This window comes from Mastacembelus armatus, chromosome 1 (assembly GCF_900324485.2).
Source record: "Mastacembelus armatus chromosome 1, fMasArm1.2, whole genome shotgun sequence".
NCBI lineage: Eukaryota > Metazoa > Chordata > Actinopteri > Synbranchiformes > Mastacembelidae > Mastacembelus > Mastacembelus armatus.
Window position 1 is genome coordinate 20,233,614 of NC_046633.1, and position 13,898 is coordinate 20,247,511.

The following is a 13,898-nucleotide window of genomic DNA, read 5'->3' on the forward strand; positions in this document are numbered from 1 at the left end:
TGTGGATTTGAGATAAGCATATTGTCTCGCTGAATCAAAACAGCTGCCTCATGGATGTACAGTCTCACACCCAGGGAGATAGTTATCTTAAATGAGTAGGAAAACATATTTCTGTATTCACCAAGTGTTTCATTTTAAAGCATGACTACAGTATAATGAGCCGTTCATCTGTCTATAGATTGAGGACGACTCTGCATCAACGTTGGTGAAGAAGGAGGAGCCAGAGGAAAAGCCAGAGCCAATGGAGGTAGAGGAGAAAAAGCCGGACATGAAGACAGAAGTCAAGGAGGAGGAAGAGGGTGGAGCCAACAACACAACCTCCTCATCCCCCTCTCAGTCACGGAGAAAAAGTGAGTCTGAAACCAAGGGATGAGTAAAACCTGTATTGAATGTATCATTTCTTACTTTGAATTTCAGTAAAACTACATTATAGATTATTAGTGTGACACTGAACAATGTCCAGACTTCACTTTAAGCCGTCTTTGATTTTGATAGAATATCCTCAGCAAATCACAATAGCAACTTGAAGGCCACCTAATATAATGATTTGCAGGCACAGAACACTGTGTTGAGCTGTAACATAACCAAAGCTCTTGCTCCCCTGTTTGACGTGGTTGAGTGTGGAGATTTCCTATAGGGCAGCCACAGATCGCTAGTGTTTGTCAGGCTGTCACCTAAGAAAATGTAGCATTTTGACCCAAAATGATGTGACTGGACAAGGGAAATGTATTTCATTTATTGTTAAAGACAGGAAAAATGTAGGAGAGTTTTAGAAAGAAAAGGAAGACCATGGGTTACAGTAGCCTTCTTTCCTTCCTTTTTTTTTTGTGGTATAATTTTCCCCTAGATTATGTCTCTTTCTTTAACAGTTGGTTCTGTCTTTTCATTGATCTTTTTTTCCCCCAGTCTTTAAACCAGAGGAGTTGCGCCAGGCTCTAATGCCGACTCTGGAGTCTCTCTACAGGCAGGATCCTGAGTCACTGCCCTTCAGACAGCCAGTAGACCCCATGCTTCTGGGTATCCCAGTATGTAGCACACATACCACCTCATATCCTCACCAAAAAATCAAGTATTTGAAATTATAGAATGAAAAGCATTTGCTATTTGAGTAGACAAATACTGTGTAATTTATATAGTACACTTTGGACTTCTACACTCAAACCTTCACTCTGTCCTTTTGTCTCTAGGACTACTTTGACATTGTTAAGAACCCAATAGATTTGTCCACAATAAAGCGAAAGCTCGACACAGGCCAATACCAAGAGCCCTGGCAGTATGTGGAAGATGTCTGGCTGATGTTTAACAATGCTTGGCTTTACAACCGCAAGACTTCACGTGTCTACAAATACTGCTCCAAGCTGGCTGAGGTGTTTGAGTCGGAGATCGACCCAGTCATGCAGGGCCTGGGCTACTGCTGCGGGAGGAAGGTGAGGGGGAAGGGGACGATTTCAGGACAGTTATGATGTACAGTAAATGGAGTAGGAAAGACTGAAGATTATTGATATGTCAGATGTATAAATGTCAGTCGTTTGAAAAATAATTTTGATGCTACCAAGTTACTAAAAGTCCTATGTTAGCTTCTTTCACAGAAGATTTACAGCTCAGTAGGAGTAGAATGAATTTTACTTTTCAACCAACACTATAGATGAGGTAAAATTAAATACACCTGAGCTGAACTTTAAATGACGCTCTAATCCATTTTTCTACACCTGATAGAAGAGATTTCTTGAACATTTTAGTTTGAAATGTCTTAGCCACCTTTGTCATTTCACTTGTCTGCAGTTCGAGTTCTCCCCTCAAACCCTCTGTTGCTATGGCAAGCAACTCTGCACCATACCCACTGGAGGCACATACTACAGTTACCAGAACAGGTATGTGTGTGGATAAATGCCTGTGTTTGTCAGTGTATATATTTGCACTTAAGAGTGCCTGTGAACTATGTTTGGTATAAAATAATATTGCACTGGGTGATCTCGTACAAGTCTCACGTGTGCATGCACAGTTGCTTATTAAGTGCTTTGATGGGCAATAAACGCAGGCTATTTGAACTGTAAAACCCATCCCCTGAAGCCTGGGATCTGTTCCTCTATAGCTCTAGAGGGACAACTGCAGGCAGTGCAGACATCCTGACAGCTAAAGTTTTAATGGTTCTGCCTTCCAGTCCTGGCACAGCATGAGACAACAAAATGGTTTTGCTCATAACATCATTTATTAACAGCCAGGTTCCAGCATTGCACATAAACACTCTGAAGACCCTAAACCAAAGAGAGTATCAGAGAGCGAATTGGAGCAAAGCTACATGTTTACTATTTTTCTCTAAGCATCTGTCGAGAGACTGAGTGAATTTGCTTTTCCTCCTGCCTCCGCTCTTGTGTGACATGAAAATATAACACTTTAGTGAAGGCCACACACGGCATTGCCAATCATTGCTGTTATCTGCTGTCTTTCAACACAGAGGTAACTGTTTACACCATGTTTCCTTGCACCGCCTGCTGTATGAACTGTGTAACTACAGCCCTTTTTTTCACACTGGGCACTTGAACACAGCAGTAGTAGTGATACAGCAGAGCCTGACAGCCAGCATGAGGCTCCAGCAGTGCAGTGTATTTACACTCTCAATGGGGGCTCAGGGATTCCCTGATCTCTGTTAGAAAACCTAAGACAAGTGTCATTTTGTGCACATTTGAACTGAACACATAACAACAAGTAGTTGAATACTGAATATTGCATTTTTATACTTCAGTGGAAAAAAATCACAAGGAGCTGCATTGAACTGTTACATATATTATAGGGTGGATGTGTTGAATTTTGAATGTGTATTTCTGCAGGTATCATTTCTGTGAAAAGTGCTTTAATGAGATTCAGGGGGAAAGTGTGACATTAGGAGATGATCCTGCCCAGCCACAGACGTAAGTAAACCAGCTATCGATAAACCAACTATATAATTATATCTACGTTTTGAAACAAATGATAATAGGTGACCTATTATTAGTGAAACTTTTCTAATAATCATAGTAAAGGGAAATGTCCCTCTGCAGGGCAGCTACAAGCAGCAACCACATAGGTCATAGGTGAATGGTTTTTTTCCTCGTGTTTTATAGTATTATAAAATCAAAGCAAACAGGCTTTACTTAATGATCCTGTCAGTCAGCAGAGAGTAGAAAATGAGATTATCTTCAAATATTAAGGTTCTATTACTTTTCATTTCAGGCATTTAAAAAAAAAAAAACTGAAAAAAATTGAACAGTAATTGTGGCATATCCTGACGGTTGGACAACCTTCTGCTTGTAAAATTTTCACTTTAACTCATTAGACTTTGACTCGTCAGCCTTTGATGACATTCCTGGATGGCATCGCGAAAATAGAGATGTGATGTAGAAACAGCCTCTTTCCTTAAATGTTTGATGTCTAAGATGAATAAGAGCTTCCATGCTGATAGCAGTGCTGCAAATTTTAGACCTGCTTCCCCCTAATGTTGAATTTCAGCCTCAGTTCCTTCTGCTGCAGCAGTGAGGATATGAGTATACATTTCTATTCTCTCCTCCTGTATTTTTGCGTAACGCCTTAAAGGATGACACCAAATGTGTAACTTCCAGGAGTGCCTCTTCTCTTCTTTTTCAGTGGTGCAAAACCTCATTGCGACTCACACATACAATCTGATTGTTAAGTGCCACAAAATAAGCTGCAAAAACTAATTAAATACCCTCCTGTGAAAACATTATTGAGCCAGGAATTAACAATAGCCCGCTAGTTGACTTCAGGGCCATTTATTGTAGTTTTGTGTATTTTTTTGATTCAGCCAGCAATGAAACACACACAGAGCTAAGCACTGAAAAAGGTGTTTGCTTTTCTTACTTATGCACCCTTCTCTTTTTTCCCTTCATTTTCCCTATCGCTTTAGGATGATATCAAAAGACCAGTTTGAGCGAAAGAAGAATGACGTACTTGACCCTGAACCGTAAGTAGACACAAACTTCACACCCTTTCAGTGAGGGGGAACAGTTTTCTGGATCACACCTTGAAGTTATTTTCTGCCACCCACATCTGGCTTTGGTTTTGTACATTTGGTGCACAGTCTGCATATTTTCTCTATGGAGCTTGCCGATCAATCACTGGTTTTAGTGAAGCCACAGGACAACTCAGTAGCGCCCCCTGCTGAGCATTGGACACAACTCTCTGTCCAATGAGTTTTTTGTTGCCGTGAGAGAACACAGTCCCTAAATACTTGGATATGCCTGCATTGTCTTAATGTTGTCATTTAGTGTTAGTGTGAATAAAACACACAATCCTACACCTCCCACATAGGCTCACTTGCAAGTGAGCAACGAATGGAGGAACATTAAGTTGAGTGGAGATGTCTGGGTTGCCTGCTGCCTGAGCCAGTTAGGATATCAACATTCATACAAATGCTGGCCAGAGCACCAGACAGTGACTGTCTTTAATGTAATGAATATTGGCCTGTACTCAAATGTGGAAAGTGTCATATGTTTTTGCTTTTCTTCAGGTTTGTTGAATGTAAAGATTGTGGACGGAAGATGCACCAAATATGCGTCTTACACTACGAGGTCATTTGGCCGTCTGGGTGAGCTGTCGAACTCAACTTCTCCAAGTCTATTCATATTTTTTTGTGTTATTTGTAACAAGTCTTAAATTCTTGTTCTGTTTCCAGATTCATCTGTGACAACTGTTCGAAGAAGAGTGGAAAAGCAAGAAAGGAAAACAAGTTCACTGCAAAAAGTATGTACTCTTCTCTGTACTGATATTTTTCAATCCTTCATCCAGCTTTCTCTGTAGTACTTTATACGGTCTTCAAATGTCCATAAATGATTGTGGTTTTATCTCACAAGTGCCGAAGACACAAGATAATCCAAACTACATCCATCTCCACACAGACATATATTATAATATAATAATATATATATATAATAATATACATATATTTGTGATTTTCCTGCAGTGACAGCCTTGTGTTTTTTGTTGTTAGCTGTACCGTTTCACTTGTATCCTCTGGTGCATGTAGCCCTGGAGAACATGTCCGATCTTTACAGATTGCTGATCCCAGATAAACCCCCATTAGTGTCTTAACCATAGGTTCTAGTGCTTTTCTTGTGTTCCTAACTGGAAGACCACTGCATCTTGAAGTAACTCTTTCTTTGCTTTCATTCTTTTCTGTGCCTGCAAATCATTATATTAGGTGGCCTTCAATCAACCGTTTTTTATTTCTTCTGTGTGTTTGTTCACTGCAGGGCTGCAGTCGACACGACTGGGAATGTACATAGAGGACCGTGTGAATAAATACTTGAAGAGACAGAACCACCCGGAGGCCGGAGAGGTGTTTGTGCGAGTGGTGGCGAGCTCCGACAAAACAGTAGAGGTTAAACCAGGCATGAAAGCCAGGTGAGAGCTTCAGTGACAGCAGGAAGACACAAATGCTGGGTGACAATATTTACCACTCAGGGCCAACAGTCTCCAGGAAGAGCCTTAGAATTATTTTTACTACTTGATCATTATTTATTTCTTATCGACACAAGATGATGGACACCAAACAAATGGTCGACAAACAAATACCTGCCTTGCCCCCTTTGATTTGTAGATTCTGACATAGCTTGTATTTGTCGTGAGCTTGTTTTTAATGTCCCTGCCACACAAAGCTGAATGCTCTCTATAAAGCTTTTATACCCACTCAGTATGATTGTAGGAGCTGCATGTTAGACAAGATGGAGTGCACGAGTACGAGGGTTGTTCACTGTTTCTGCACACAAGATCAAAGTCTGCCATGCTCATCCCATCCTCTCAGGGCTGGGGCCCTCAACAACAACCTTTTATCTTCATGTTGAAGGACTTACGGCTGTTTGCTTTTTATTGACTCGAGGTCACTTGATTTTAATCGTCGCATTATGCTCTTGATTGTCCCTAAAAACAGTGACGTAAGGAAACTTCAGCGGTTCATGACATTGTTTCCTGGAAGAAGACAAGTTGCTTTTAGAATTGTTAAAAAATTTCAATGTAAAGAATTGTCTACCTGTTGGCAGCTCCCCACACATAATGCTGTTCACACATTTTTTATTTGTTTTTTTTTTTCTGGTTTGTCTTCATTATGATAGGTTTGTTGACACGGGTGAGATGTCTGAGGCCTTTCCCTACAGAACCAAAGCACTTTTCGCATTTGAGGAGATTGATGGTGTTGATGTTTGCTTCTTTGGCATGCATGTGCAGGAATATGGGTCAGACTGCCCATTCCCTAACACTAGGTGTGTAGATTCAATTATTAAATGTGATACACGATAGTATATGAATGGTCATTTTTAGCTGGTTCTTCACTTATAAAGTTTAATGCTCCATTTTCCGTTGCAGACGAGTCTACATATCATACCTTGACAGTATTCACTTCTTCAGACCTCGGATTCTACGAACAGCAGTGTACCATGAGATCCTCATCGGCTATCTAGAATATGTCAAAAAACTCGGGTAAGCATCGTTGTGTGTTTTTGTACTTTACATTTTGAAAGCTTATGGAGAAGAGTCTTGCAAAAGAATTTTTAAGTTGGGACCCGTTTCTAGGCCAACAGATATCCAAACCTCTACAGCATCTCTCTGGGTCTTTCATCTGACTTCTGGTCTCCATCTGTCCGCAGGTACGCCCAGGGCCACATCTGGGCATGTCCTCCCAGTGAAGGAGACGACTACATCTTCCACTGCCATCCCCCTGATCAGAAGATCCCCAAGCCTAAGAGGCTACAGGAGTGGTACAGGAAGATGCTGGACAAGGCCTTTGCAGAGAGGATCCTACATGACTACAAAGTGAGGAAGAGAAATTTTCTTTCAGATGGGCTGAAAGGGCTTAGTTATTAATATATGGTTTAAATTAGAACAAAGGTCAAAGTTACACTTGCAAACTGCGAAGATTTGAGTAATTTATTTTGTTAATTTTGATTACAGTATTTTCCTGACTATAATTCGCTCTGGAATATTCGTCACTTTTAGCAAAAACAGTTGAACAGAATAAACATATAAGTTGTTTCCATGTACAGGTTGCATTTCTAATTATACTATTTACAGTCTAAATTAGCCTATAAAGAATGTAGGCTAGGCATAACAACAAGCAGAAGTGCATTACAAAATTCATTTGTCTGCGCCAGCGTCGGGGAGAAGATGAAACGGCATATCCTCTCAGGTTGCCTGAATGCTGACACTCAGTCCAAACTTTGTTTCAGCTGCAGACTTTATTACCAGCAGCTTGAAATCTGCAGTACAGCTCTTTCTTTTGGTCTCCCGGAGGCTTCACTGTATGAATTGCAGGACAAGCCAGAGGAGTACAAAAAGTGCAACTTACAGTCCAGAAAATATGGTAGTTTCTGATCATATCCACATTGCGCTGAGTTTTTTTAACTACTGCTAATCAGGAGACTTATTCATATTTGACCTTGCAAAATGATTAAATGCTCAACATACTCAATTACGATCAAGTAAAATACATTTTTAATACTTTGTTTTCCCCTTTTTCTCAGGACATCTTCAAGCAGGCGACAGAGGACCGACTGACCAGTGCCAATGAGCTGCCATACTTCGAAGGCGACTTCTGGCCCAATGTTTTGGAGGAGAGCATCAAGGAGCTGGAGCAGGAGGAGGAGGAGAGGAAGAAGGAGGAGAACACAGCTGCTTCTGAAACCCCTGAGGTTAGAACATTGGGTTGGCCTCAGAAGCCATTTTACGTCACAACTTCTGTAGATCGACTGTATGCTACCAGTTCTTGAGCTTTAGAAAATCATTACCATCACACTGTGAAGGTGGGCTAAGGTGACACATATTGAAAGACTAATGGCATAGTGAAGATAGCCAATATCTTCATCAGTAGAATGATTACTGATGTTATGCGTTTATGCCCCTTTTCCATTGGCTCTACTGTACCTCCTCATAGGACCCCGGTGTTGTTTTGGGAGTTAGCCATTTGCCTCGCTAAAGACAATAAAATTTTAACGCTCTGGGGTCTGAGGGGGTTTTGGGGGCCTGGACAAATTTTGACATGTCCTGACATTTGTGCTTTTTTCAGTGTCTTTTAAACATATTAATGTCTAAAGTCTAATAACACTGTAATGAGCACAAAATGGGCTACAATAATATGTGAGCAGCAAGTTTATACATGATTGTGTTTTTGAGAAAAAAGTGTTTATGCATGGCTAGTGAAAAACTACAATTTTTTACTCACTGAAATAAGACCATAAAACACAAACAGAACATTGGTTCACAAGACTTTGGAGACCAGCATGTTGTAGGCTAAAGTGTTTACTTCAGAGTGCTGTGAATGTCATCTTGTTCACACATTCACAGTAAACAATACACTGATTTAAATTTTCATCAAGACACTTTTTGTGCAGAAAGGCCATATGCAAGAGGGTGTGTCTGAGGGTGAATAGTCATGTGATTTACCTGAGAACACAAAAGACGCACTGAACGACCAGACAAAGACGCGCATAATGAGCCTTTCAGTCAATGTAGATGGGACGGATTAGTGCAGCACAATAGCTGCTGCAACAGTTGCTGTTGCCGGTTTTTAAAAATGGTGGGTTTGATTCTTGTGTGTGACCCGGTTGGATGTCGTGCTCATGACTCCTCTAGTGACGTCACTCCCTGTCCAACTGGGGGTCCTCAGTCTGTTAACGTCACATTTCAGCATCGGCTCAGCTCACTTGGAACCTCAGCTGAGGAGGTACTAAAAAAGTACTTGCTACCAGGTACCAGGTAGGTTTCCTAATGGAAAACCAAAAAAAAGTCGACCAAGTAGTGCTAGTGGAAAAGCCCCATTGGAGTATCTGTTAGTATGCAACCTGGTATGACAATATGTAATAATATGTGACAATATGATTAGATTAGAATTTAATTTTATAGCTATTGCAAATTCTCAACTTGTGCCTAGCTATTTTCTTTAATATCTGTCACTGCGTGTCTCCTTCAGGGTACACCAGGCGACAGCAAAAACGCAAAGAAGAAAAACAACAAGAAGACCAACAAAAACAAGAGCAGCATTAGCCGAGCCAATAAGAAGAAGCCTGGGATGCCGAATGTAGCCAATGATCTGTCCCAAAAACTGTACGCCACCATGGAGAAGCACAAAGAGGTCAGGATTGCTTTGTTTCTGTATAATTTACAACCTGTAAAAGCTGTTTTTCTGTTTATGGGTATGTTTAATCACCTCTGTCGCTTTCACTCATGCTTCTCTGACTTTTTTGAATTTCTGCATTTTATTTCTGTCTACTGAAGGTGTTCTTTGTGATCCATCTGCACTCTGGTCCCATGGTCAACACTCTGCCTCCCATTGTTGACCCTGACCCCTTGCTCTCGTGTGACCTGATGGATGGCCGTGATGCCTTCCTGACTCTAGCCAGGGACAAGCACTGGGAGTTCAGTTCCCTCAGGAGGTGCAAGTGGAGCACCATGTGCATGCTGGTTGAGCTGCACAACCAGGGACAGGACCGCTTTGTTTACACCTGCAACGAGTGTAAGCACCATGTGGAGACTCGCTGGCACTGCACAGTGTGTGAGGTGAGTTGCTGTTATTTTCTTTTAACACTGGAGTGTATTGTGTGTCAGTGTCTAAAACAGAATCATGTGTTTTTAAATGTACAGATTAGACATTAGAATGAATGTAGAATTACATGGATAGACAAGATCAGAGATTATTTTTAAAACTTTTGATAAATCTGTTCATCACACTTGGTTAGACTCATTAAAAACGCTGACCCCCTTTCTCCCTTTTCTCAGGACTTTGATCTTTGCATCAACTGTTATAATACAAAGGGCCACGAGCACCAGATGGTGAAATGGGGTCTCGGGCTGGACGACGACAACAACAGCCAGAGTGGAGAGGCCTCAAAGAGCCCACAGGAGAGCCGGCGCCTAAGTATACAACGCTGCATCCAGTCCCTGGTCCACGCTTGTCAGTGTCGCAACGCCAACTGTTCTCTACCATCCTGCCAGAAGATGAAGAGAGTGGTTCAACACACCAAGGGCTGCAAGCGCAAAACCAATGGTGGCTGCCCTGTGTGCAAGCAACTTATTGCTTTATGCTGTTACCATGCAAAGCACTGTCAGGAGAACAAGTGTCCTGTCCCGTTCTGTCTGAACATCAAGCACAAGCTTCGCCAACAGCAGCTGCAGCACAGACTCCAGCAGGCCCAGCTGATGAGGAGAAGAATGGCCAGTATGCAAGGCCGAACCATGCCACTACCTTCCCCCCCGGCCTCAGCTGCCCCCAGCACTCCCACTTCCCATGCCCAGCCCAACACTCCCCAGACGCCCCAGCAGCCACTCTCCAATCAACCACAGACTCCCAACTCAGCTGGTGTTATGTCCCCCTCTTTCCCCAACGCTCCTCGCAATGGCCAACCTCAAACACCGGTGTCCCAGGGTAAACCTGGCCCCCAGGCTTCCCCTCTTCACCAGCAGCAGTCCCCTGTCCCCCAGCAACCCCAGCCACCTCAGCAGCTACAGCAACAGCAGCCTCCGATTGCTGCCGTCAAGATGGCACGGCAAATCGAGATGATGGCACAGGCCCAGCAGAACCAGCAGAACTACCGGGTGAATGGTTTGCCCATGAACCCCCAGCAAACACAGCGCATGACCGGACCTATGCAACCACCAATGCAAATGGTGCCAGGCCCACGGGGACCACAGGTCATGCCACCCAGCATGGCCCCAGGACAGTGGCCTGGAGCTGCAGGGCCCATGCAGGCAGCTCAAACTCAACAACCAAGCCTTGTCCCAGGCCAGACCCCACAGCAGGCAATGACCATACAGCGACCCATGATGCCCCCAGGGCAGCAACCTCAGCCAGGCCAGAGGATGCTGATACCACAGCAGCCCGGTGTCCGACCTCAAACACCCCAGAGACCTGGTGCTATAGCCCCCAATGCCTTGCAGGACCTTCTCCGCACCCTCAAGTCTCCCAGCTCGCCACAGCAACAGCAGCAAGTCCTCAACATCCTCAAATCAAACCCTCAGCTAATGGCCGCTTTCATCAAACAGCGAACAGCCAAGTATCATGCCAACCAGCCGCAGCAACAGCAGCAGCAGCAGCAAACCGGTCAGCAACAACAGCCTGGCATGCCAGCCATGGCCATCCCTGGAGGGCCAGTGCAGAGGCCGGGGATGCCCTCTCAGCAGCCCCAGCAGCCTCCTGCACAGGGCATGGCAGCATTAGGGGCTCAGGGGCAGATCATGAATACCCAGTACCAGGAGATGTACCGTCATCATCATCTCTTAAGACAGCAGCAACCGCAACCGCAGCAATTGCAACAGCAACCGCAACCGCAACCGCAGCAATTGCAGCAGCAGCAGCAGCAGCAGCAGCAGCAGCAGCAGCAGCAGCAGCAGCAGCAGCAGCAGCAGCAACAGCAACAGCAACAGCAGCAGCAGCAGCAGCAACAACAACAACAGCAACAACAACAGCAGCAACAACAGCAACAACAACAGCAGAAGCAGCAGCAGGGAGTGATGGCTCAGGGCCACCCTGGCCAGTTCCCCGCTCAGGTGCAGGGTGCAGCAGCTACATTCTCACAGCTCCGCATGCAGCAACAGCAACAACAAATAGCCATGCAGGCAGGCACAGGAGCAGCTGGGGGGCCCATAGGCCAGCTCCCACCCATGGCTCAGATGGCCCAGTCTGGTATGGGAATGGACTCCACCCAGAACTTGCTGCATCAACGAATGCTTCAACAGCAGCAGCAGCAGCAACAGCAGCAACAACTTCCTCAGCAGCAGCAGGCCGTCCTCAAGCAGCAGATGGGCTCCCCTGCCCAGCCCAGCCCAATGAGCCCCAAAACGCATTTGCTGGCTGGCCAGGCCCAGGGTGGAGCCCACCTCCCTGGCCAGCCTGCACTGGCCAATGCCCTTAGCAACCAGGTTCGTTCTCCCGCACCAGTCCAGTCCCCTTGTCCGCCCTCGCAACAGCAACCGCAGCCGCAGCCGCCACATTCCAGTCCCTCACCCCAGGTCCAGAATCAGCCTCAACCCTCACCCCAGCACCCACCACACTCGGGTTCCCCACACCGAGGACTCGGGGGCCCGTTGCAGTCCATGGAGCAGGGACACTTGGGGACACCAGAACAGAGCGCCATGCTACCGCAGCTTAACACACCCAATAGAGGGGGGCTAAACAGTGAATTGGGGATGGTGGGAGATGCTACAGGGGACACTCTGGAGAAGTTTGTGGAGGGATTGTAGCATTTCTGCTGGGAACTAAAGAACACAATCTCACTCCCAGGGACCCATCCTCCCACTTTTCCTGCTAGTTTCCCCTTGGACTCTTTATCCCTCTTTATCCAATTAGAGGGCTTTGTTTGTTCTTTCTAAGGCTGAGAACGGTTTTTTGTACTGACATGTAAAAAGTTTCAAATGTAAAAAGAAAAAAGAAAATTTGGTCAAGGAAAAAAAGCAAGCAACAAAAGTCAACACTTCTAGGAAATGTAATTGTTTCCTAAACCCAGTGATGGGTATTTCTTCCTTAAGGTGTTGAGAGATTTGCAAGTCGCTTCTGAAATGAAATTTAAATCGCAAAGAATATATTTTTTGGTTGAGACCAAATGTGTCCAATACTCAATTTATTTTTGGTTTGTTTTTGGTATGGTTTCATGCCTTTCTCGTTTCTTTTCTTTTTTTAATGTACAATTACATTATATTATTCATATCTTTTTATTTTGTACCTTTGGAAAAAAAATCTGAAAGTGTTTTTTGTGTTAAAACTGTAAAATAAGTTGTCTTGAATTGGGCCAGGTTTTTGTTCTCTTCTCAATTTGTCATTCCTGGCATTTGTAATCTAGTGTTGTACCCTTACTCCAAGACGATGTGTTCAGGGACAGAGACCGCTCCCTTCCTCTTTGTGTGTTATGAAGAGCACTCAGTTGTATTAAAATAGGAAATGGACTACGACAGGTTGTGTATACACAGGCATGTATGCGGGCGCACATGAAGACACTGACACAAACCCTCACAGTCACTAAGAGAAACCCAGCTCCTGGTTTCACCAACAGACAACAGAGACTGCAACCTATGTCTCAGTGGCCTGGAATTTGGAAAAAAAAAATCTGTATTGCAGGTGTAGAAAGTTGTTGATTTGACATTAAAAAGAATTTGTCATACTTTTGTCATACAAATGTTGTAAAGTGTAAAGAGAGTGTGAGAAAGAGACCAGCCCCCTAAGCTGAGGTGGAATGATCATCGGTTGTTTGTTGGCTACATCTCAGATGAGGCCCCATCCTCTAAACTTTACACTAAGTTGTGTGCTATCTGGGGATGAAGGCACATTTAAGATTCACCCTGAGGAAAACTAAATGTTTTATCAACCCTCATTCCTCTCACAAAAACTTGAATTAGGGGGATTTGCTTTTTCTCCTATTGTAAATCAAGTTAAGCAAAATACTATAAATATAAGGAAGAAAGAATGAATCACTGTATAAACTGGTAAGACTCATTTCTTACTTATATACCATATTGTTAAATAAACTGTGTGCAACAGAAGAACTCCAGTACTCTGTTGACTAAATACTGAGGCATCACTCCTGTTGGTTTGTGTTTATTTGTTTCAACAGTGTTTTATCACAAGCTCACCAACAGTGCGTGGGAAATAAGTGATGGGGTCAGAAAAGTATTTTAAGAGTTGAAGCTGTTACATGTAGCTGTGCAACAGATGTGCTCACATTTCAGACATTGGAAAAAAGGCTAAGTAGGTTTTGTAACATTTATTTGCAGGGATGTGTTGAAAGGTAAACATCTTATTTAAACCATACTTAATATAGATTATGAGAATATGGGCCAACCATGGATTCAGAGAAGTCTTTGCACCAGACCATACCATGATTTAGTAATAGGAGGTAAAGCCAGAGAGCTGTCCATCAGGACAAATA

The 13,898-nt window shown here is 43.7% G+C and overlaps 1 protein-coding gene across 4 annotated transcripts in view; it reads left to right on the forward strand.

Moving 5' to 3' along the window:
• Positions 1–13,550, forward strand: part of crebbpa (CREB binding lysine acetyltransferase a) — a 39,513-nt gene extending 25,963 nt beyond the window's left edge. For all 4 annotated transcript variants that reach the window (XM_026302462.2, XM_026302463.2, XM_026302465.2 and 1 more), the window contains 16 exons: positions 179–350; positions 907–1,025; positions 1,188–1,427; positions 1,783–1,871; positions 2,829–2,909; positions 3,902–3,958; positions 4,505–4,582; positions 4,670–4,737; positions 5,247–5,397; positions 6,105–6,251; positions 6,355–6,468; positions 6,636–6,801; positions 7,509–7,676; positions 8,954–9,115; positions 9,259–9,540; positions 9,760–13,550. In XM_026302462.2, coding sequence (XP_026158247.1) covers positions 179–350; positions 907–1,025; positions 1,188–1,427; positions 1,783–1,871; positions 2,829–2,909; positions 3,902–3,958; positions 4,505–4,582; positions 4,670–4,737; positions 5,247–5,397; positions 6,105–6,251; positions 6,355–6,468; positions 6,636–6,801; positions 7,509–7,676; positions 8,954–9,115; positions 9,259–9,540; positions 9,760–12,219 — 4,554 coding nt within the window. In that variant the 3' untranslated portion in view covers positions 12,220–13,550. The remainder of the gene's footprint in view (positions 1–178; positions 351–906; positions 1,026–1,187; positions 1,428–1,782; positions 1,872–2,828; positions 2,910–3,901; positions 3,959–4,504; positions 4,583–4,669; positions 4,738–5,246; positions 5,398–6,104; positions 6,252–6,354; positions 6,469–6,635; positions 6,802–7,508; positions 7,677–8,953; positions 9,116–9,258; positions 9,541–9,759) is intronic.
• Positions 13,551–13,898: the final 348 nt, after the last annotated feature.